At 43.3% G+C, this 23,815-nt stretch overlaps 1 protein-coding gene across 2 annotated transcripts in view; it reads right to left on the bottom strand.

Annotated features, from left to right (window-relative positions):
• MAGI3 (membrane associated guanylate kinase, WW and PDZ domain containing 3) overlaps positions 1 to 23,815 on the bottom strand; it is a 74,638-nt gene that overhangs the window by 21,675 nt on the left and 29,148 nt on the right. For both annotated transcript variants that reach the window (XM_075115771.1, XM_075115770.1), the window contains exons 2-11: positions 14,634 to 14,750; positions 12,623 to 12,742; positions 10,203 to 10,412; positions 8,721 to 8,895; positions 7,793 to 7,872; positions 5,632 to 5,689; positions 4,596 to 4,690; positions 3,781 to 3,969; positions 1,724 to 2,332; positions 668 to 699 (exon numbers count right to left, since the gene is read on the bottom strand). In XM_075115771.1, coding sequence (XP_074971872.1) covers positions 668 to 699; positions 1,724 to 2,332; positions 3,781 to 3,969; positions 4,596 to 4,690; positions 5,632 to 5,689; positions 7,793 to 7,872; positions 8,721 to 8,895; positions 10,203 to 10,412; positions 12,623 to 12,742; positions 14,634 to 14,750 — 1,685 coding nt within the window. The remainder of the gene's footprint in view (positions 1 to 667; positions 700 to 1,723; positions 2,333 to 3,780; positions 3,970 to 4,595; positions 4,691 to 5,631; positions 5,690 to 7,792; positions 7,873 to 8,720; positions 8,896 to 10,202; positions 10,413 to 12,622; positions 12,743 to 14,633; positions 14,751 to 23,815) is intronic.

The following is a 23,815-nucleotide window of genomic DNA, read 5'->3' as shown; positions in this document are numbered from 1 at the left end:
TGAGTATCAAACTAAGGATGTACTGCTACACAGAGACTCCCTGAAAATATGGATTCAAAGATAAGCAAGCATTTTAAGAAGGGGGTACTAACCAGTCTGTTAATTCTGCGTGAGGATTGAGAGATATCAAAGTATCATAAACTTCCTTTAGAAATCCCATTTCCCTTTAATACAGGTAATTAGCAATGAAAAAAAACCCAGATACTGTATTTTGTTTCCCTTTTAATGGGTATTCTGACAGCAGTTACTTAAGACAGCGAATTTGTGCCAACTAAGTAGATGCGGTTTTGCTAAATCATCCTGCAGATTACCACAGGGACTAAAACCCAGAGGAGATGAGATTACAAAAGCAGGCCAAAGCGTGCATACAGATAGCAATTTCAAGTATAATGCAGAAAAAGGAAATTACGATGGAACCTAAGTGGCAAGGTCACATTTAAAATCATGACAAAGCAACAATACTACACCCATCGTCATACAAGATCTTTGCTGCATTCTTGATTCTTCAGTAGCAAGAAGAGAGACGTCCATCACCTCCATTCAACAACTCAGAAATCTCAAAGGAATCCTTTGTGTTAAGTAGACCATATTTATGAGTCTGTTTTGCAACCGAACCCCCCTGAATATTCGCCATCAGAAACCATTTAAATACATCACTAATACTCACCCCTTTGGTGGTTTTAGTAGGTGAGGGTGGACCTGAAGAAAATACAACGTAGAAAGCAATTTCAGTACTAGGTCACAAAAGTGTAAACAGCATTAAGGCAGATATAATCAGCTCCTCCTGGGCCGAAAATAATAACTGCTTATTCATTTTTCTTTTAAATAGCAATGGGAATGCTCAGTTGACCAAAAACGTCAATTCAGAGAAGTCTCCAGTCAGAACTGCCAGCTGTACAACAATGAAAACCAGCTATGTCTCTTTTTCCTAGACACTGGTCAACCAAATCACACACCAGTTCATCGGACACAGAGACCTTGTGAATTTGTATAGAGGAATTTCACTTGCTACCAAAGACATCTAGTTATTTCCTTAGCTGATTAAGGAACAGTAGCATTTATACAGAAGACAACCTAGAGATTTTTGCAAATGCCAACGACTGTTTGAAGCGAGGCTCTCAGGGCTGCAATAAAAGCTTAAAGGGACACTAAGCATTCCACGTGTTGCCTCCTAATTCATTCAGATCCTCCTGGCAAACACACGCTCTGCACTAGTCAGCTTCTGGGGAGACAACACAGTCTGGTCTGCGACTGACAGTCAGCGAAGAGGTATAAATATGCAAATGCCAAAATGAGAATTTTTCTGGTATTTCCAGTGATCAGCTCCTCCTCGCTGCTGATGCTTCTTCCTGTCTCCTTTAACCACCTGTCCATCGCAGCTACAGTTACTGGAACCCATTTGGAGAGCCTCAGAAAACTCTACCCGTCATACGCTTTGTATTACGCTAGAGACTGCAGTTTTGCTTTAGCACTCCCCAGACACTTGGAAGAGACAGTGCATAAACATATCATAATAAAATTTTAGAAGAAAACCCCAAACCCTAGCAATATGCTCTCATCCCAAATACTCAGGGGTATAAATTAAACTCGGAACATAATGGCTCAGAGACATAAGAAGCTGCTACTTAACTGTCAAGACTGGACACGATTTAGATATCACACTAAAAAGGGACTTTTAAAATGCATATAACCATATACGACAACCATGAATTTATGTATCTACCTCCTCTTAAGATAAGCAGTGGCACCTCTGCTCCTACTGGGAACTGCTTCAGCACCTCCACCACCTGCAGGTGTGTCAAGCTCTGTACGTTCTGATGGCAAATCTCCTTGATGACATCCCCCTTCTGAAGGCCTTGGCACCACTGGCTGTCTAAAATCATTTTCACCTTCTGTCCTGTAGGACTGTCTGCAATAGCAAACCCAAAGCCTTTAGGACCTTTGACTAGAGGAATGGTGACCAGCTCTGGCTGGGAGCCTCCTGAAGACGCAAGAGAGATCCTCTGCTCCGCCGTATCCATGGAAGGGCCATTCAGACGACCATTGACCAACATAGGGCCCATTTTTCCATTCTGGTCCAACACAACTGTTCCTGCTACTAAATCTTGGCTGGTCACACAAACATCTCCCTTGGTCACAGGTGGTCCGTTGATAATAGGTGTAGCTGTCACTATATCTACCACAGGGTCTTCGTTGTCGTCGGGAAGAGGATAACCACGACACAAAGTCATGTTCACATACTGGTTGACAGGAACTAGCTGAAACATCTGGACAACATCTGCATGGGTATGGCCAAGGACACAACTTCCATTTATGTCTACAATGACATCACCTGTTACAAAGGAAAAATTCAAGTGTCATAAACAGAAATGAGATCAGCCACAGCTGCCCTGTGTCCTGAGGCTCCGAACAGAAGCCTAACTGGAGGGAATCACTGTGCAGTCCTCGAAACTAACAACCAGTGGTGGCTGGGCCATTACCTCTTGGCTCTCTGTTGCCAAAAAGCATAAAGCATTTCCTCTTTGCATTTATTCTATTTCATCTCAGAACAGTGTGCTAAATATATAAAGTTTAATCTGCAGCAGATTTAAAAAATGATAGTGTATGGCCCCAGGAGATGAAGCAGTGCACGCACACTACTGCGAGCAGATGTCTTCTACTTTAATTCATATTGTACAGCATCCTAAACTCAATCCAGAATAAATCGGATTTTTGGGGGGGTCCTATGTTTATTTTAGGACCGGCTGAACTTAAGCTAGGATTGCACCCACACACGTTCCATCCTCTCGCACTGTTGCCACGCATGGCTAAGCATTCATTTTCCAAATGAAGCGGAAGCAGGCTTCAGATCCAGAAACCTTGTTTCATAATTTGCATCATTTTGATAATGAAACTTTGCATGTGCAATACAATATTCCCAGGAAGCAAACTGTCTTATCACTTAAATGCCTGGGCATCAGTAAAACAGTAACTCCCCTATTACATGACCTACAACAGGAACAGATACACATCTTTTCATTCAAACACGCGTGTGTACCACAGCACAACGCTGCAGGATCGTCTTCGTTTTTACAGGGGAGGAAAACGAACCGCTTACAAACAAGTTCAAACAACAGGTCAGCAAGAAAACAGGAGATTGTTTAATTTCATAAATAAATAGTACTAAATCACTGAAAGCATGAACTCTCCTTGCTCTTCTCTGAAGAGTAAGAGAGTTTATGTGATACGTAAAGGAGCATTTTGCCTTTTCCAGTATGCAAACTGTACATCACAGTAGGCTTATAGGTAACTTAAATGCATAACAACATAATTCTTCACAGATTGCAGGTGCTCTCATCCCTTGTTTCCTCACTTGCCCCGTTCATATAGCTTTGCCTGCTCATTCCTGCTGCCGGTTTTTTGTGATTTTAATATTTGGTGTTACGGTTTTTGGCAGCACCAAGGCAAAACACAGATCAGGATTCAAATGCGCTATTTTTAGTTTACTTATAGAAAGGGAACAAAATAACATCCTGTAAACAACCATGAAGCCAGAAGTTTGGGCTAAAGCAGAACTCCTGAAATCTGCAGAAGTGTCCTCAAAGCAGATTTGTATCTAGAACATTGCTTCTGTCCAGAGCAGTGGCTCAGAAGGAGATCCTTCACAAATCGAACTATTTCACTGAGTGCAGTGTTCATACTCGGAGCCAGGCGATGGAGTCATCCAACCTCCTGTGCTTCAGAAGCTGCATTCTCAAAAAGCGCCACAGAAGACGGAAGTTTAGAGAAATAATACTTTACCTGGTGCAATTCTCCCATCTTGTGCAGCGGGTCCATCTTTTAACACATTCTTCACCTGGAGAAACTCATCAGGTCTGTCTCCTCCAATGATTGTAAAGCCAAACCCCATTGTACTTTTTTTCAGCGATGTCCGTATAAGTGCTCCTGTAAGCTGGGAGGGATCTCTAGTGAAGACAGACTTCTCTGGTCCTTTTGAATTACGGAACAAAGAGACATGAAGGTAGGAAACCAGGGTTAGTTCTGGTCAGTTTTTGTTTGTTTGTTTTTTAAGGTGTTGTAACAGTTAATGATTTGTTTGGTTAACACTGGGTAACTTCTGCAGCACTGTTATGGATTAAAGCAAACAAGACACTGTTACACTCATTTCACAGCTGAGTTAAGTAAATGGGAAGGTTAAGAGGTTTTCAAGACAGTAGCACAGATTACAAGGGAGCTGGCAGTAAAGCTCCCACCTGTAAGTCCCAGTTTTGCACTCTAACTCTTGAATACCAAGCTTAAAGTAGACCGAAAGCATAAAAATTCAAGGTATGGTTTTACCAGTATCTTCGAGCCGGCACTTCTAACACTCCATATATTCAAAAGCTGCTTATGACAACCAGCTTCAGAATGACCAATATGATTTTAAAACAGTCTTAGGGTCTCAGTTGAATTTCAACATCAAAAAATTCATTCAAAAAAACCCTTTGGGAGGGTAACACCACAATGGCCAGCAAAAAGACAAGGCTGATGCCTTGGTGAATTCAAAAAGTGGTTACTCATGATGCATACTTGCAGATGAAGATATTAGTGACAAAGAACACAATATTCAATGATACCTGATTTTGAAGGGCCAACATCAGTCTGTCCTAGCTGTTTTTTCCTTTTGGCTTCCAATACTGGGTTTTCAAACTGAGTTTTCTGGTTAATATGACTGTAGGAATACAAAAGGCAGATTTCAGCAGAAAGCATTCTGCCTATTACACAGAAAAGACAACCACAAAAGATACACCTACAAATACGATTTTTTATTATCTCAGATTAATGCTCTGGAAGAATGAACGATAAACTAACATAATCATCAACACTGAAAGCATTTTTGTTCTTTCAACAACTTGATTTACCTTAAGAGCCAATACAATTTTACTTCCTGTAATTGTTAGGTAGAGTATAACTTCACTCCACTCTGCAGATTTTCAAAAAGTTGTAATAGATTAGAACTGAGAAAATCTGCTTTTCCTCTTGACACTACGCCTTGTTTCCATCTAGCCATAATGTTCACAAACTCAGACATCACCGTTTTACTCTGGAGTAGTACAGCAGAGTGGAAAAAACCCGTAAGTTTGAGCCAAATTTAAATACCTGTGATGGCTCTGCAAAGTCAGAAAGTGTTACCTTGTTCTCTGAAACTAACATTTTCAACTCTATTTTCTTCTCCATGGTTAGAGAGATATTTCATTTACTCTGACCTGAAGGAGATTCAGAAGAGCAATTCCTGCAGCAATTTAGTGGTTATTTGCTTAGCTTTTTTGAGACACCAATGAGATACAAGTCACTCTTGCTCTCTTACAGTTATCAGGTGCCACCCTTAAATCAAGTGATCCTATCTTTTTTAAAGCTAAGAAAAATTACATCAGCTCATTCCGATTAATGAATTACTTCGGCAATTACCCCAAAAGAAATACACCCCAGCAAGTCAGCAAGGTCGCACCATGGATTTCCCGCACTTCAGGAGTGTGCACCACGTGTTCGTTGCCTCTAGAACTGCTTCTACTGGCTATGTTTAAGACTTACATTGCATTACAACCTATACGTACTGCATATCAAGAGCTTCATTATTTTCTGCACAATTTATAATTAATAATTAGCACTTACTCAACGTAGTATGTTCCATATTGAGGGTCTTCTATTTTTTCCCACCCATAAGGAAGTTCTGCAATCAAAAAGAACAAAACTCCCCATTACAGTGGAAAACTATTGGCAAATATCAGAGTTCTTATGAAGGAATGAGAGGACAGACCATGGACTCATGAAAAATATGAGGAAAACACAGGTCCTTTTTGCTTCCCTTCGTTTGTTTGAGGCTGGTCCTTCTGATGAATATCAGCCTGTTCCAGCGCATCTGAAGCCCTACAGCTCTCACTCTTTGTCCCACTAGATGACGAGACTTGTATTCAACAAATCACACTACTTTAAACATATAATAAACTTAAAGACAAGATACAAACTAACCTATTTAGAGAGGAAGAACCTATAAAGGGGAAGAAAAATACATTACTTAAAATTAATCTCATCATAAATTACAAACACGATTTGATAGTTGTCGCCTTTTTAAACCATACAAAGTGAGTATGGTCCCACTGCTTCTGCCCCCAAATGCCCCACAAGAGAGAGCTATAAATGCCTCACAGTCACATCCCAAGTTGGTAAAACCATGCTTCTCCATTACTCTTGTACTTTCCATTTAAGACCACCTGGCAGATGTAACACCACCTTTAGTCTCTCAAACACATCAGGATATTCCGCTGTATTCTGACAACGTTTCAGTCAACCCAAGAAACCTCCAGTCAGAGCTATAACAGCCACACGTGATGAGTAAGAAGCCCCCACTGAGCAGGCTATTTCGCTCTGATGTTTACAATGTAGTGAGACACCCCAAAACTGGCTGGCACGCGTTCAGGTCTGGCCACATCACATTCAGCACAGCCTGCCTGGCCTGTCAGGGCGACGAAACGCAGCTCTGCACTGCTGCAGCCCGACTGCTCTTGCAGCCACAGCAAGGTAGCTGGCAGCGGCTCCGGCTTGGGCTGCCCTGGACAGCCCTATGCTATGGGTCTAAAAGAAAAAATCACCTGTGTTATATAGGTACTGGACGTTACATGTGAGAAGTGCTTTTTCATGGCAAATTCAGGATCTGGTAAGATGGTGCCCAGCAGCAGATCATCACTGACAGAAGGTGATAAGCAGTTAACACAGAGGTCCAATTATTCGAGCTTTACTGGTCTAGTTATCTTGACCATGGAAATTTAAATATTAGAATAATGGATACAGTCAGGTAGCTAGACATTTGAAGGATAAAACTGCTACATAATCTTGTTTGAGGCTGCCCTAAGTTCGATGGCAACAGGAATTTTCCTAGCATATGACAGCATGTTACAAGTTATTAATACCAGCATCACTCCACAGGGTTCGACAAACGACCCACTGGGTCTATTAATTTCAATGTTGTTCATTTGGATATCCTGCATCAATCTGTTTAAAGTGCTCTTTCCATCCTGTGGTGAGCTGCACGTATGTTTAATAAGCAGCAGTACGCGTCCATTGCTCCGGCTGGCTTCGTTAGGCTGCGCGACCTGGGAAGACGACAGGCTCTTCTGAGTCTGCCTTGGCTTTTGTAGCACGTCAGGCATGTGCCGAAGCCAGAGCTATCTGGTACTCTTTTCTAGCTAAATTGCACGACTATGTAGAAAATGGTTGCAGGAATTGTCTATAGGCCCATCATAAACCTGATCACTAAGTCTTGAAGCAACAGCGTGAAGAGTTGAAGGAAGTGAGATTGTTCCCTCTACTTACGCATTCAAATATTATATCATGTCACACGCAATAGGTATTATTAGCAATAGGTGTTATGCTGGATCTTCTTCATTACTCCTATATTCTAACACTTATGGATCTTTTCCTCCTGCCATATTCCCTCCCCTGCAACAATTTCCAGTGAGATGGTCACTAATATATGCAACTTTCTCCCTAGCAATGACAGTTACTGGAACAAAATATCTCATCCTCATCTCAGGAACACAGACAAACCCATGATTCAGTCAGATTCTACTACTCCAGGGGAAACACACTATGGACTTTCCCAGTCTAATGTGAACTCCTACTGCCACCAAACTAGGGACACTCAGCACTACACTGCCTGCTCCAGTCACATGTGCCGGGAAGAAGCTTCTGCCACAGCAGTAATGGACCGTATCCAGCTGTGATAAACTCAGACATTTATCAGCCACGGGTGACAAGTGAATTCTGAACATCTCACCTCCATCTTCACAGTCTTCGGGAGCTTTGGCTTTCTTACAGAGCCGCGGATCAAGCCACGTGGTTGTCTTGGTGTTATGACTGTGGAGCAGAACACACCCCATTAGAAGAGACAACTCCCTTAGATTGAAGAAACTTTGCTTTAACTTTTAAATATTTACTATCATGCGCAAACTGTAGTCTCTAGATAATGTAACCTTTATTTGTTTCCGAGTCACATCATAAAATGCTGGAAAAAAAAGGCAGCAATGATGCTCAGAGGTATGAGCACACTGGACACTCTCCAGGACAGATGTGAAACGCTGGAGGTACAAATACTCTCCCCCTGTCCCCAAGAACTCATGCCGGAATATCAGCTGTCTCTACCTGAAAGGCAAAAACATTTTTAGCCTCTTCTTATGCTTAACTCTCAAGTAAGCTTTTTGTTTCCTTTAGAAATTAATAAATGAGGCTGTTTCACAGGTGCACGTATGAGCTGCCTTTCTATCCTGGGCTTTAATCTGCGCGGTTTGTATTTTAAAGCATGCATTCCCAGCCAAGGAACACAAGCAGCAAAGAAAGAATAAACAAGTTCTCAGACTTCAGAGAAATTTGACATAGTGAAGGTTTATATGATGTTATACCTCACCTAACAATACCCACCCAGCTTTGTATTTTTTGAGATACAAAACTCATATTACAAACAAACAGACTTTGCACATGGAACCATAAGGCTTTCCTGCTCGATGGCAATCGTACCAAGTATGCAGCATAGATGACTATTAGTAAGGAACAAAACAGTAGGAGTAGGTTAGATTTCATACAGAAATAGAAGCAGTAAGAGCAGAAGAGAGGTGTCAGAGCAGCAGGCAGCTCCCTAGACCGCAGCCCATCTGCACTCCTCCCCTCCGAAGGGCACAGCAACCCCTCCACAGTGTCAGTCTACTCACTCAATGAAGTAGATCATGCCAGTGTCGGTGTATGCCATCTCCCAGTTCTTGGGCAACGGTTCCAGGGTTTCATCCCTCGACAAGTAATTTCTGAAGTCCATGGAGCTGCTTGTCTGGTTGTAGCTGGGAACAGGTTTCATCCAGTCAGGAGAATCTGAATGTTTTTCTTTGTTTTCTGCAGTTGTTCAGGGAAAGTGTTACTATTTGTCAGATGTTTATGTTGTTTCTCACAAAGAACCACCCTCTTAATCTGGCTACGAGTGGATGTCCAACATGTCCCTGTATGTGATGTGCGTTTTTCCACTTTTTTTTTTTTTCAGCTGTGAACTTTGAAAAGCTGACATGAAAACGCTGAACTCTGCTCTTCCCCTGCCAAACAGAATTAACCTCGTATTATGTGTCTGAGCCTATGCTGAAAAATCAGCGCTGGCAGAAATCCAGGCTGACTACATTTTGTTGCTGTTCCTACATAGAGAACAGCGTTTGTAACGCCATCAACCCCGCCCCCCCCCCAAATCCTACTGATATTCCCCAAAGCACCAGAATGAAACATAGAGGAGACCCAAATTGCCAATAAAATCCTCCTGCAAGCCACAACAAAAAAAAAACCTCCCCAAAAGTCCCTGCAGAAAACTTTGAATGCAAGCCTCCACCCTTCGGTCCCGAGATTATGCTTGGTATCCTCCGCCACACGAGGATGTCTGTGACCTTCACCTAACCACCAGCCTGGCCACTGGGCCGCTCTGTGCCCTGGTGTGTCAGCCCAGAGCTTGCAAGATTAAGTCAGGTCTGGTCAGTATAAGTCTGTCTCTCAAACGCTCGCACACAGGCTCATCTGCAAATGCAATGTGATGGTTTCTCTCCGCCATCAGTTCTTCCCCCTTGAGATGAGTAACCATGACAGCAAAAGGAAAAGGGCATCCTGCCAATCTCTGAAATGTCCGGCTGGATGCTGGTCCAGTCTCAGGGCACTCTGCTTTATTTCTCTCCGCAAACTTCCCTTTGGGCAGTTTAAGGTCATGCGATAGTTCCCTTAACCAAAATCATGTGAAAATTTTACAGCACGAGCTAGTGTTGCCTCTTAAACCAATCGTTTTGCTAAAATCTCCTGCATACAAATTCAGTAATCTCCTCAAAATTAAACCATAACATTTACAGGGTAGGAATTATACTCTGCAAAGGATTCTGTTATTTGAAGAGTGGATAAAATTTTCCTTCCTCCTCATGTAGCTGGCTGATACCCAGCACTACATGTTCTCTACTGAGCAGTGCATTTTATGATGCAATTGCACATCTGGCTGGGAGAACAGCTGTTTCTTTTTAAAAGATAATTTCAAAATTGAGTAAAAACACCAGTCTGAATAGAAAACTGCCTTCAAACTTCACCAAAACTAAGGAAGCGGTTCAAGCAAGCATGAATGTTATTTGTACACTTATCCATTCATACAATACTTCAGGGAATTTCACCCCTTGCCAACCAACCTATCCCTCCGCTGCCGTTAACTGCTTCCTTTTCCTCCTCTTCCTCCTCTTCAGGGAGAGAACTGTCCATCCTTTGCATTTTGCTGACAGATGTGGTTCTTTTCCTCTGGGATTCAGTATCAAAATCATTGTCAAAAAGAACTTGATCCACTGGATCAGGCTGAAAGGGGCTGGGCTCCGCTGGAGGCTTCGGAGTACCATAAAAATTACCTGACAATGAGACAGAAATCAAAGTGACCGAAGCACCGACACCCGCTGAAAGCGCTGGCAGTGAACACTTTATTGCCCATATAACGTGTTTTTGGTGAAAGACCCGAACTGTAACCCAACTTCTTAAAGACATCAGCACTATCAAAAACCAATCAACGATCAAAACCTATTCATTCCTACGTTGACTCTTTGCCAATGCTGCTGTTGGATGTCAGAAAACAATAGGTTTAAGGCAAAATTTCTATCCAGCCACATGTTTTCAAAGAAAAAGATTTGTTACTTTGCCTGGAATTCACTAATGGTCCATAAAGAGACTTGGGGAACAGTCTGAGAGAAGCAAAACAGGGAAAATCAATTGTTCTTTCTCTATATACTGTTTAACTGATTAACAGAGTAATATGCAGCAACAGAAACATGTTAAAATAAAAAAGCAGATGAATTTTGTGCAGAAACATGAAGTATTTACATAAAATCAGTTACAAATAATTGATTTTAAAACTACAGCCCTATAGTTTTCTACTGACAACACACTTGCTAAACGAAGCCGTTAATATAGCTTTACAAAAATAATTTGTACTTGAGAAAAATGAACAGATTTTTACTTCAATATTTTAATCTAAAACACAAAGAAGAGGAATCGTCTGTTGTTTTCTGGGAAAGAATTTTGGCAATTGACCTCTCTCCTGACTGCTCATATGATTTTTATTAGGGAATTGAGCCCACAGCAAGAGAGCTTCCCAGAATTCCTGCTGGGGTAACATTTGGTGGCTGAATATGGTTTTGACCATGTGAAAAAAAAAAAAAAAAAAAAGAAACCCTTCTGAAAATATCAGCGAGGGCGAGGCTCAAAGTGGTGACAGCCAGAATCAGGGGAGCTAAGGAAAAAAAAGTGCTAGTTTAGTCTACATTTGCTTAGGGCATTTCCATGGACAGGACAGTGTTAACAGACAGCACGAGACACGTAAAACAAGGAGGTACAGAGCCTTTCACAGAATTTTCTACTTTGGACTTTATTTTGTCTTTCTTTGGGGGGGCGGTGTGTGTGTGGGGGGAGTGGGGTAGGAGGAAGAATCAATCAGATTCATTCAAGTGTCAGTAAAACCATCACCTACCGAAGTCCTCGGTGCACACTTAAAGTTGCTTGAATCAAATATATGTTGAACATATGTAATAACCAGGCAGGTTTGTAATCTGGTAAATTCTGTTGAGCATCGCTGAAAGCTGCACATGCTCAGCATTTCTGAAAATCTGGCTGTAACTTAGTTGACTTCAAGTACAACTTTGTATTTGAAAAACATCTAGCCAGACCATATTTTGGGTTTTATAAACTTAAATACAAAAAGCAATGTGTGATGTTTGCAATTTGTTCTGTTCCGGTGTCAAGAGGTAAGTGTTCAACAGCAAAAAGCAGCAGAAAGCAGGCAGTCGTGAACCTGAAACCCACCTGCAACTGGGGCACGCTGCCCAGGAGCGCAAGACATCCCAGGGCTGAGCCAGTCAAACTGGTCTCTCTTCCCTCTCACCTTAAATAAAGGTGGGCCTCGGTCTGTCCCCCCACCCCGCAGTATCTCTGACTGCCATTGAACTCCTTAGAACAAACAAACCAAAGCAAAGCAAAAGCCCATCACATGATAGCAGCTCTGTGGCTCTTCTGGATAACCAGCTCCTGACGGTTCATTACCTTCACTGCATTTTCCCCCATCACATTTACAAAAAGCAATGTTGCTACAGACCTTGACAATCTGGTCTAGCGCTGTTCAAATTTTCATTGCAAAATACCTTTTTTTTCCCCCCTGCTGTATCAGAATTTCCATTGCCTTCTGTCCTTTCGATGCACACCTCAGAAAAACATGGCTGTTCTCAAAGGGTTAAACAAAATTGACTATGAATTCCATTGAAACAAAACTCTACCAAGCATAGACAAACATTTTCAGAATGCTTCGTCAAAAATGCAATTGGGAAAATTATCAGATTGCATTAAGACTGGTTAAAGGACAACTTATGATTTACTAGAGAGCTGCAAAACAAGACCATTCCTCCCCTTCACAGACACTGCAAAAATAGATTTAATATTGTCACGCTACTAGTGTAACGACTGTCAATGGGCAGGAAAAGCGACACCTCCTGGGTACAAGAGCTCCACTTAAACCAAGACACTGGATGTGAGTACTGGGTCCTTACTCCCATTCCATTAAACACCACCAACATACCATCATATGTTCCACTTTCCAGCAAGGCTCCACTTTCTTCCAGTGCTTTAAACTGCTCAACAGGAATGAAATTATAGTCTACCCCAGGGACTTCCCCATCTCTAGGAGCCCTTGTAGTGCCTGAAAAGACAGAGAAAACACTCTTGTAAGATACTTAAGGGCTGCCTGTTCCCCAAATGCCGCCTGCTGTACAATTCAGTAAAAACAATACGTCTCTGAATCTTTATACAATGATGATGTCACTCCAGTAAGGTAAGAGTTAGAACGCTGGTGAGCAAGTGAACAGTAATGTATAAAAACTAGGCCATCAAATTACGTAGGAATGACAGCCTGCTATTGATGAAGGAGGAGAGAGAAAAAAGCTGGGTGAGGTGGTAATTAGAGAGAATTCTTTCTTATGCTCAGTGAACCGAAAACATAGTCTGTGGAAGCAGGGGACGCCTGAGCCAGGCAACAGCAGTCTGGGATTCTGGGGAGCTGTTTAAGAGCTGTGGCGTTTTAACACGGCTGTAAGGGCGCTTGCTGCTTCTCTCCATTGTTTTCACCAGTACAAACTGACTAATTTGTAATGAGGTCAGTGTGACGAAGCACATTTGATTTTTGGGCAGTCAGATCCACACCTGGGCACAAACCATATTTTTTTAACCTTACAATTCAGAGCGTAATTCATCCGTACTCCAAACCCTAGCTATAAAGTAAGCTTTTTTCAAAGTAATCAGTAAATTGCTGTGTTAATGCAGAAGTTCTCAAAGTGTTAGGTCTATAAATACATGCCTCCCATAGTTATAATAGCTTAATTAAAACTCTCCTGGAAAGGACTCCACTGATTCATTACTGCCTATATAACCTAACAGCATTTTAAAGGCATACGTCAATTTTTTCAGGCAGCAGCATGAACAAGAGCTGCTAGTAAACAAACTGCCTTTCACTATTATTATCTTCTAAGAAAGTCACAAACTCTTGGGCACGCTCAATACGACAACGATGCTAAATTGAGAACAGAATTCTTGAGTTACAAAAACACTGGTTGATGAACTTAAATTTTTAGTGCAATGAATATTTAAATACAACTGGTGATGAGCCTTTTTCACCAGTGAACCTTTGAGACAAAGTACAGGATGATCTTGTGGTAGTTCAGAAACGAAATGGCACAGAAGGGTGAGTAGCACCGACAGGACATTTAAGGGTGAGAAGCAGCAACAGGATATTCGGCAGCTGTCAGAGCGCCCTGTACCTTGAATGGGGCTTTCTCTAAACCTCCACTCGTGGGAGCAGTACCTCTAGGCACCTTGCTAAAGGCCAGGTAACACCCATGCTGGTGGGGCCGAGGGATGCTAGCAGATGCTCAGAGCAGAAAGGCTGGCATAACTGATAAGACAGGTCCACCCAGGTTCTCTAATTAATTCTTGCTGTGACACTGAAGTCCGTCCACGCGCTGTCCCTTCCTCCTCTTCTTGGGCCATGGATTCATCCTCCCTCTTGCCGCCACCTCCTTGTACTGTCTTCTCAGGAAGAGCTAACAACAGTTCCCCTGCATCTTCTGTCATCGCAGGCCTTTCTGCATATAATCCCTCCTGCGTCTCTCCTTCCAGCTGCACTACTCTGCCTAACCACTCTGAGCCTCTCAAGGGCTAAGTTTCCTCTTTGTGCAAAAAACCCCAATGCATTGGCAAAAATCAGGAGGTGTTTGCGCTGCTCGATCGTGCTGAGGAAGGTTTATTTCCCACGGTGGCTGTGGTGACTCTAACGATGACGACTGACAAACTTCCGATGAGTAAAACACAAACACTCCTGAAATACTCTGAGCTTTGAATGCTGAAGTTCTCGCTGTTTTGGCCGTACCTTTTCATTGCAACTTAAGATATTGAAACTATTCTAGCAAAGCCATTTACAGAAGCTCCTGCTGCAAGGTAAACTATAGACCAGGTGAGGAGAGAAGGCATTTAAAGCTCTCGACTTATGTGACCGTTAGCAGGAACAGATCAAATGAGGCTGATCTCTACATACTTACAAGGGATGGTTCTCAAGTAGAGATTGTCTCTGATCACTTGCTGGAGTTTATGGTCTATCGAGCCCTTCTGGAACTGAAGGCTCAAGTAGTGGCGCAAGTCTTTGTTGATGACTTTTCCTTGAAAAGCAACAGAAAAAGAAGAACTTGTAAAAATTAAGCAGGATCTCACAACAACAACGGCATTTCACTGCTAGAAACGTTTCAAAAGAAGAAAGCAGCAGAAAGAGTTGGGTTGTTTTAAATGCAACAACCCAATGAATGGAAAAGCCATTCTATGCTACCAAAGCCTGACTCCCTGCTGGTGAAACTGGGACGGTGACTTTAAGCATAGCTGAGCAAAAACCATCCAACCTCAGTATCTCCCAAGCAAGACAGTGACAATACTCTGGAACTGTTTTGAAATCAATAAGAAGTATTATAATATAAAATCTACTGCCAAAATCAAAAGTCTCTACAGGCAGGAAGCTGCTTCAAAATATAGTGAAAATATTTTCTATTCAATTTACACCCACTGGTTAGGCACCTGAACTCAATATTTTGTCACATGGGAATTTGAATTCTTGATATTATAAAAAGAAAATATTTTCTTTTTAAAATACACTGCATGATAGAAAAGGGTTGGGTTTTGTTTTTTTTTTTTTTTTCAATTATTCCTTTGCAATACTTCTGTCAGGTATCATTAGTGAATCTGTCACATCACTAGATAACCACGGCCCCTTCAGCACACAAATAACTGAGCTCTTGTATTATTGCTTCATCCTTCTGACAGAAGGCTACAAAACAATCTTTTGTACCCTGTCATCTTCCCAGAACGCACATTAAATAGGGTTCAGTGACCTTGATAAATTTAAGTTACGTACTACAGCAGAACACTCGGGGCTTTAGGGAAGACGACTCTTAGTCTTTGTCTTCAAAACCCAACCTAGGAGAAGGCCAGTAGCAGGCGTATGCTGGTGTGTCACAACAACAGGAACACAAGCTGGAACACACAGCTGCTCCTCTTAACTTACGTCAGCAACAGGTTACGAAACGTATAAACCTGCTGTAGGCGTGATTCTGACGGGAGCCTCTGAAGCCTGCTGAGACCAGCTGCTGAAGAGACCACCTCAAAAGGCCCAAGAATGGAATGGGGCACAGACCCACATCAGTCTCAATACGGAGCTCACCTACACCTGAAACCGAGACTACTGTACTTGCGTGAAATACCAAATTTGGAAAAAAACCTACAAACTGAAACCACCAAAACCCAAACCACCCTTCCACCACCACTCACCAAGTTTTCCCAACCACATGTCACTGCTGCAAAGTCAGCATGTGTTTTGGTAAGTTTATACTTTCCCTTCCCCTTCTACCAAGTTAAGGGCAGATACACACCCTATATGTGTCTTTCAAATATAACCTTGGCTACCACCATTCTTTAACGGCAAACCATATTCCAGTTTGCACCCTTTTCCCTCCAGGCAAAACAACGGCATGCTGGAAAGTATTTAAAAGTGAAACCAAGATTACCTATCAGCCCTCTCTTCATAAAAGTCTGTGCTGCCCATAAATTAAGCAAAACCCAAACAAAACCACCCTAAGCCCTCGAGTAAACAAAGGAAAAGCCCACCACACGCATGTCGCCAGGAACACAGGCAGCACACTCACGCTTAACACAAGCGTGAGCTCCACATGAAGGCCCTTTCTCACCCTCCTTTAATGCTGTCATTTATTTAAAAATTATGTCCAGGAACACAAAAAGCGTCCTACAGCGTTGAGGGGACACCACGCTACAGTCCCCACAGCTGTCCCCGAGTGGTACAAGCCATACAGTAACTCCCAGGAGCGTGGCTGGGGAGAGCAGCACTCCTGTTCCGCCTCCTTCCTGAACGCGGAACTCGCAGCAGCTCCCCCGGGTCCGACGCTCTCTGTTGTTATGACAGCGAGCCCCCAGCTCAATTCCCTATTTTGCCATCATGATCTGTTCTTTATAAAACTTTGGAGTCGATTTCTGCAGCATAATGAGCAAAACATGTCATGGAAAATGAAAACAAATGGTGTAATCTCCAGCAAGAAAAATATTTTCCATTTGTTACTACAAATCGCTTTATTGTTTGTAGACAAGATGGTTTCTCAAGATTAAAAAATGTTTTACCACTAAAATGGCTCATCCATCTCCCTGTCAAAGCCAGATCTATAGCACTGCACTTCAACAATACAAGCATATTTCACTTAGGCAGATCAATACACGCGATTTCACTGAGGCAGATGAATCTGGTCGTTAGCTATGTTCAGAGCCTTGCATGCTGGAAAAACTTGGCAAGAGGTGAAAATCTGTATTGGATGTATAATTAGAGACTTTATTCACTCATTCTACCCTCCTCATGTTTTAAAATTTAAAAGCTTATAAACCCTTTTCAATAAATATCAAATCAGTCAAAAAAACCCCAAAAAATACCTAAAAGCAAAGCTGCCACTAAGGATACGCTGACATTGAGGGGTTAATCTTACCATTAAAACTTAAAGAATGGACTATACTCTGAGACCAAGACAACTAAACTGAAGATTGAAAGGGTTCCCTGGGGAAAACAGAAAAAAGTCAAACAAAACAGTAGGCAGACAGAAAATGACAGAAAATCACATAGAGAATGATGTGCATTAGAAAGCAGAAAATAAAGTAAGGATGCTTTAGGCAACCTGCAGAGCTTGTTCTTACGCAAAAGCCAGATATTTCCGCCTTCAGGAGCTGAACATGCTCCTTTACATTGTTTCACACAGGCTTTTAGGGAAACCTCATGTATCAGACTCCCCGAAATGACCTAATAAATGTCGGGTTGGGGTTTGTTGTGCTGCTGAGCTGCCTCTGAAGGATGACACACGCCACGCAGGGACCAGTCAAGAGGAATGATGTACTTTATACCATTCAGGTTCTGCAAGATGAACAGGCACAAGCATCTTGTTTTCAGTTTTAATTTAAATTAACCACAAATGAACTGTTTAAATGAGGATATGCACACTGCAGTTCTGTAAGGAAAACTAAGTGCCTGCAGAAGAAAAAAAGGCTTGAGTACCACTGCAGCAGAACACAGCGCCGTGAAGGACAGAGGCAAGTGTGAACGACAGAGATATTGCAAAAAACAGGGGTAGTGGTCTTCATTTCTCTTGTCACCCCTCAAACCGCAATGGTAAAGTTGCCTTTGCTGCTGTACGTAAGCAGGATGAAGATAGCTGTTTATACATCCAACCTGTCATGGAAACACTGAAGTATATATACACTGCAATCACAAACAGATGACTATTGCTATGGGGCTACTTGAATTCAACACAAAGAACCCCATTTCTAAATTAGCAGTGTTGGTAAAACAGCAAATCTCAAAGTTTAAATATGGAAATAAATTCTAAGCCTTCCATCTGTGAAGATTTTATGCTGCTGCCCCATAATAAGACACAGCAAAACAGTGTCACAAGTGCATCTGGCTGATGCTCCCAGTACACAGAGTATCTGCGACATCCCCCACAAATCACTCTGAAGACCACGTGGAAAGTCTCCATTTCGTTTTGACGCACATTTTATGCAGACAGACATAGGTGACAACTTCCTAGAGGTATGGCACATGGTATTCGCTGCACTGTGCTGGGAGCTGCACTCCCAAGTTTCCATGCCAACACCTCCTACAGACAGTGGCATCTATATGGCAACAAGGAGCTGCAATGCTGATGGACGAACGAATGAGTAAATGGCATTTTTCTTTCAAACTTTTCAAAAATACTTTACTGTTAATTACAAAAGCAATCCTTCAGAGCAACAGCTTATTAAAAACATGAAACTTTCCTATTAAACTACATCATTCATTACTAGTGCTTACACTTTCCCTGTAGCATTTAGCACAAAAACATATTTTAAGGGAACAGATGTGAAAATGGAATTGCATTCCCTCATTCTTGGAGTACATTTTCAGAAAGGCTGTGTGCGGCCCCGGTGTGTTCCCCCGGCGAATTAACGGGCAATCCCCCCACGTTCGTGGCGGGCAGGGCGGCAGCCGAGGCCTTTGCCCAGGGGGGCAGGAGGGCGTCCCGGCCCGGGGAGCGGGGCTGGGGGGCTCGGGGGGACGGGCCCGCAGGCCCCGCGCCCCCAGGCCTGCTCCCCGGCCCGCGGCCCGCCGGCGAGGAGCCGGTCCCGCGGCCGTCTGCCGCCACCTCCCGGCGCCGCCGGGCCGGGCCGCCCCGCGGGGCCGCCGGGCGAGCAGGGCCCGCCAGGGCGGGGCTGCCGGGAGAGGCCCCGGGGCCGGGCCGGGGCAGGCCGGAGCCAGGCCGGGGCCGGGGCAGAGGCAGAGCGGGGCCCGGGGCCGGGCCGGAGCCAGGCCGGGCCCGGGGCCGAGGCAGAGCGGGGCCCGGGGCCGGGCTCAGGCCTAGGCCGCGATGCAGATCCGCTGGGGGACTCCGAGCCTAAGCGGCCGGTTGCTGCCCGCCGCTGCCCCGCTCCCCGGACCCCCGTAGCCCGCCCTCGGCACCACGGTCCAGAGCGCTTTTTTAAGTGTTACAGAATGAAAAACGTGCAGATGAGATGCTGCTGCACGATTTTGTTTTCTCGATGGGAACAAAGCAGAGGAGAAATGTAAACAGCATTTCATAATGTAAATTCAGAATTCCATACATGTAAACAGTGTTTCATACCGTCCGCGGTTACCCTGGGCTGCGTGATGTGTTACATAAGCAGAGGTTGCAAAAGGCAACCCGGAATATGAAAATTCCATGTGAAACACAAAATAAGGGCTAATAAAACAGCTAAATGGCTTTGCTCAAAAGCGGCTAACTAAAATAGGAATTATCAGGGTTGATCAAGTGGAAAACAGTTACTGTTTAATTAAAACTAGGCTATCAATACATGAACTAAGATTAAGCCATCTTTCAACGTGACTAAGCAAAAGCCATTTAAAGAAACGTTCAGCTACACAAAGCAGATATGTTGCATTAGGAGACCAAAGTTATAATTAGTGTGCAACACATTAGCTTTATGATATTCCTCAGCAACTACGCACATGATAATTTAACACAAGTTGCAGATCCAAACACATGCATTCACTGAACACAATAAATTACTTCTAAAAGCATACAAGAGAATCAACCATATTCACAGAATATGGAAAAGATGGAAAAGCCCAGCAGTAACACAGCCTTCAGTACTTGCACTGCGATGCTGCCCACCTAGCAAATACACACCTACGCTCTCAGTGCAAGAAACGCGTGGGAGGTTTAAATTCTTCCAACTAAATTAAGAGATGGCAGCATTTTGACAATGTCCGATCCATTCAGCAGGTACAGTTTTGCTCAGCTTGTGGGGCAGAAACCAACAGATTAGTGTGCAGAGCATGCTTCTCCCTCCAGCGGCCCCAGGGCCGCCGTGGAGGGGGGCCAGGACTGACAGCGCTGCTCGGCAGCTCACACCCCAGCACTATGACCCACCCAGGGCTCCACGGACACGCTCCCGCTCAACACCTCCCTGTCCCTCTTCCAGGTATAATGGGCGCAAGAACCTAAGTCTGGACCCTGCCCGTTAGAGAGGGGCTCCCAGGAGAATTCAGGCCAATAAGGAAGTCGAGATGCCGACCTCGTCTGGGCCAGCAATCTGCCTGGGAAGAGAGATCCTGGTCCCATTACAGGCTGAGCTGCACTCACGGTGATTTCTGCTTATTCACTTGGTAACTGCTGCTTCTTCAAAGAGCAATCAAGCTCACCATCAGGTGAAGCATCACCTTCTAAAAGACAAGGAATACAATCACTGTGTTCAGCTCTCAGGACTCAATAAGCACCTATATGCCATCCACGATAACAAGCTGCTTTGGAGTTGCGTCGCTGCAAGGATGTTAGAGGACCAACAGCAGAGAGTCATCGCAGAAATGTGCCATGTACACTTCTGCTCGCTTGCCTTTTAATGAGACTCAAACAGCAGTAGGTCCACACTGCTCTGCTCCCGAAGTCTAAATTAGTCATGTCTTTTGATCGCCAGATCCGACATCAGAAAAGGCCAACCTTTGACTAATTCAGGGGAGATTCTCCAAAGGGCCATAGCAGGCAGGTCTCTGGCTCGGATACCGTGAGGGCATCTTGATTTGCTGTATCGCTGGTAGGTAGCGACATTTGCCTGAAAACAGAAATCTCTGAAGAGACAGATTTTCCTCTGACCAGGAACAGAACAGACAAGGTAAAGAATGAAACTTGATTTCCCAGAACAAACGTGGAAGAAGAGCCAAACGCATGAGAAACTTCTTTTTGCATTTGAAATGCAAATTATGTATGTTACAAAGACAAAATTAAAAAAACCTCAGATTATTAAAGGGCATGAAAAAGGAGCAAAAATACATTTTAATCTGTTCTGGCCATACTGGCAGACTTCTCACCTTTCTCCCTCAAGCCAGGATTGTTTGTAGAGCTTTGGATTGAGAGCAGACCCACAGACACCAAGAAGCAAACTCTTCCGAAATTACTGATGCTGTTATCAGCAAAGGGAAAATCGGGGAATGACTTGGGAAAGTTGTTTGGTGAGGAAAGGGAAAGTCCTGAGGATGAGAAGCTGATGGTGCAGATGAAACTGACTGGACTATTTGGGAATACAGATAGGTGTCAGAGGAGGTATTACGATGCAGAAAAATGCTGCAGGGAGAAAATACTTTAAAAATCTATTTTTTAATCCTCAGTATGAAGTCTCACAAAAGCTTTCAAATATTCATTAAGAGAACCTCACTGAAGCCTGCTCAGCTGTGTGAATTTCCCTCTACTAAATGTCTGCAGAGAATAAATTATTTGACTGAAGACGGGCAGCAAAGGTACTTCTATTAAGCCACGCTGCACTCGGCAAGCAACACACGAGTGTCCCCCCAAAAAAGTCTCGGACAACATGAAACTGTGCGGACTGGAGCCACTGGCACAGAGGCAGCATCAGCTGCGACACGACCGTGGCAACGGCAGAGACAGCCCAGGTTTAGGTGATGAACGTACATAGAGGAGCGAGAGGCTGAGGACCAAGAGAGCAAACACCGAGAGAGGAGAGAGAAGGAGAGATGCGGCCTCGCGCGGCGTCTGTGTGCAGAAAATACAAACCAGCCTCGTTACGCAGTTCTGGATGTTATTCCAGCATCTGGAGAAAACGTGTTATAATGAAGGAAAAAAAATAGTATTTGAGAAATTATCAAAACTTCTGGGCAAAGGACATTTTGAGAGAAGTCCTTTACACCTTCTTCCTTTGAGATGAGCTTTTGTACACTGCCCTGCCAAGCACATCCCGGCTTTCTGAAAGCTTGGAGAAGATTGCTATCCATCTGCTTTATTTTACCATGCTTTTTAATTGCATCAGAAAGGTAGCTAGGAAACACTAGCCCTATGAAAATCATTATCCTCCTGCATGCCAGTGTCCTACGGAGATGGATTCAGGAGAGATCCAGAAGCAGGTCGGGCAAACCCGACCTCCTCTGGGTAATCTCAAGCTGTCCTGTGAAATACATCCAAGAACTGGACATCTAACAAATGCTGAAGAACTACGCAAATAGCCACATTTACAAGACTGATTTTACAAATCCCTACCATATACACAGAGTACACAGAATTGTGTAGGTTAGAAAAGACCTTTAAGATCATGGAGTCCAACCATAAACCTAACACTGCCAGTTCACCACTAAACCATGTCCCTAAGCACCACATCCAAACGTCTTTTAAACACCTCCAGGGACGGGGACTCCACCACTTCCCTGGGCAGCCTGTGCCAATCCCTGACAACCCTTTCAGTGAAGTAACATTTCCTAATATCCAACCTAAACCTCCCCTGGCACAGCTTGAGGCCATTTCCTGTTGTCCTATCACCCACTACCTGGGAGAAGAGGCCAACACCCACCTCACTACAACCTCCTTTCAGGTAGTTGTAGAGAGCAAAAAGGTCTCCCCTCAGCCTCCCCTTCTCCAGAGAAACACTCCAAGGACACCAGACCAACCAGTACAGGTGGGAAGTCCCGGAGCATCAGCACAGAATGAAGGAAGCGGGACTGGAGGAGACCTTGCCGACAAGAGCAGGACCTGCCCCAAGCATCAGAGGAAGGAATTTCATTTCTCCAAGGAACACAACTAATCTGTAAACTTTTAACTACAATAGCAAATCCTGCTTCTTTGTACTGAAGAGAAATCATGGTGCAAAGCATTTGCAGATTACATGCTGTGAAATAAAGGTTGTTAAGTGGCTAAATGTTACTAGTATCAATCCTTTTTAAGAGAATTGAATTAAGGATCTTTCATGGAGTTGAACTATGGCTGCGTCATTAAAGATATTCTGCAAATTCAGAAAAAGTAAAGGGTAAGTATGTCAGATTCATCTAATCACATTAAAATGATAGACCCAGAACAATTCATAGAAGAATTTACATAGAGTCTGTTGTACACAAATAAAACCTCATGGCACTTCATAATCCATTAAACCAGACTCATTTACTAGTTGAAAGCCAAAAAATAGTAGAAAGGTTTACTTTGAAAGGCTTGTTTCATTGCAGTTTGTTACATGCTGTCCAATAAATTCTTGGTAATATATTCATATTTACAGAAATTATGGCAGAGATAAGCCTTCCAGAATTAACAAACCATTTACCATAGCATTCAAAATACTGAAAGTGTGTTTTACAGTGCTTCTGAAATACATGAAAAACTTTCTCCAAATTTGAGAAATAAGGTTGCCACAAACCTCATTAGAGTATGTACATCCCGCTTCGCTTTGGGGATCTCCTTATGTTTACTAGCAATACAAAATACACTCAGAAAACACCAGTAACTGCGTTTTGACTTTTTAAGCCTACAGAGTTAGGAGATTGCTCATCACTAGAACTGATCAAAGGGGCAATCAACATAAGCCTTTCCAAGATAATGCCTTAAGACCTTCAGTCAAGGTGGTGACTGATTCAGGGAGACAAAGTTTCTCAGTCTGCCTTCTTGAACATCACAGCATACTGTGTTGCACTGTTCCCTTGAAATCTCACAGGGCTGTAAGTTTTTCCACCACTAAACCAGCCCACTGTTGGTAAACCCCTGCAAAAATAACTTGGCTTTGTGTTTGCTTGTGAACTTCATCACTAAAGCATTTCAAGTTTTGAAGACAACTAAAATATGCTTTGGAAGACACATCCCCAAACAATCTTTAAGAAATACAAAAAGCATTGGCAAATCATGCG

Source organism: Phalacrocorax aristotelis, chromosome 21 (genome assembly GCF_949628215.1).
Source record: "Phalacrocorax aristotelis chromosome 21, bGulAri2.1, whole genome shotgun sequence".
In the NCBI taxonomy this organism is placed as follows: domain Eukaryota; kingdom Metazoa; phylum Chordata; class Aves; order Suliformes; family Phalacrocoracidae; genus Phalacrocorax; species Phalacrocorax aristotelis.
This window is presented reverse-complemented; position numbering and strand designations above follow the sequence as displayed.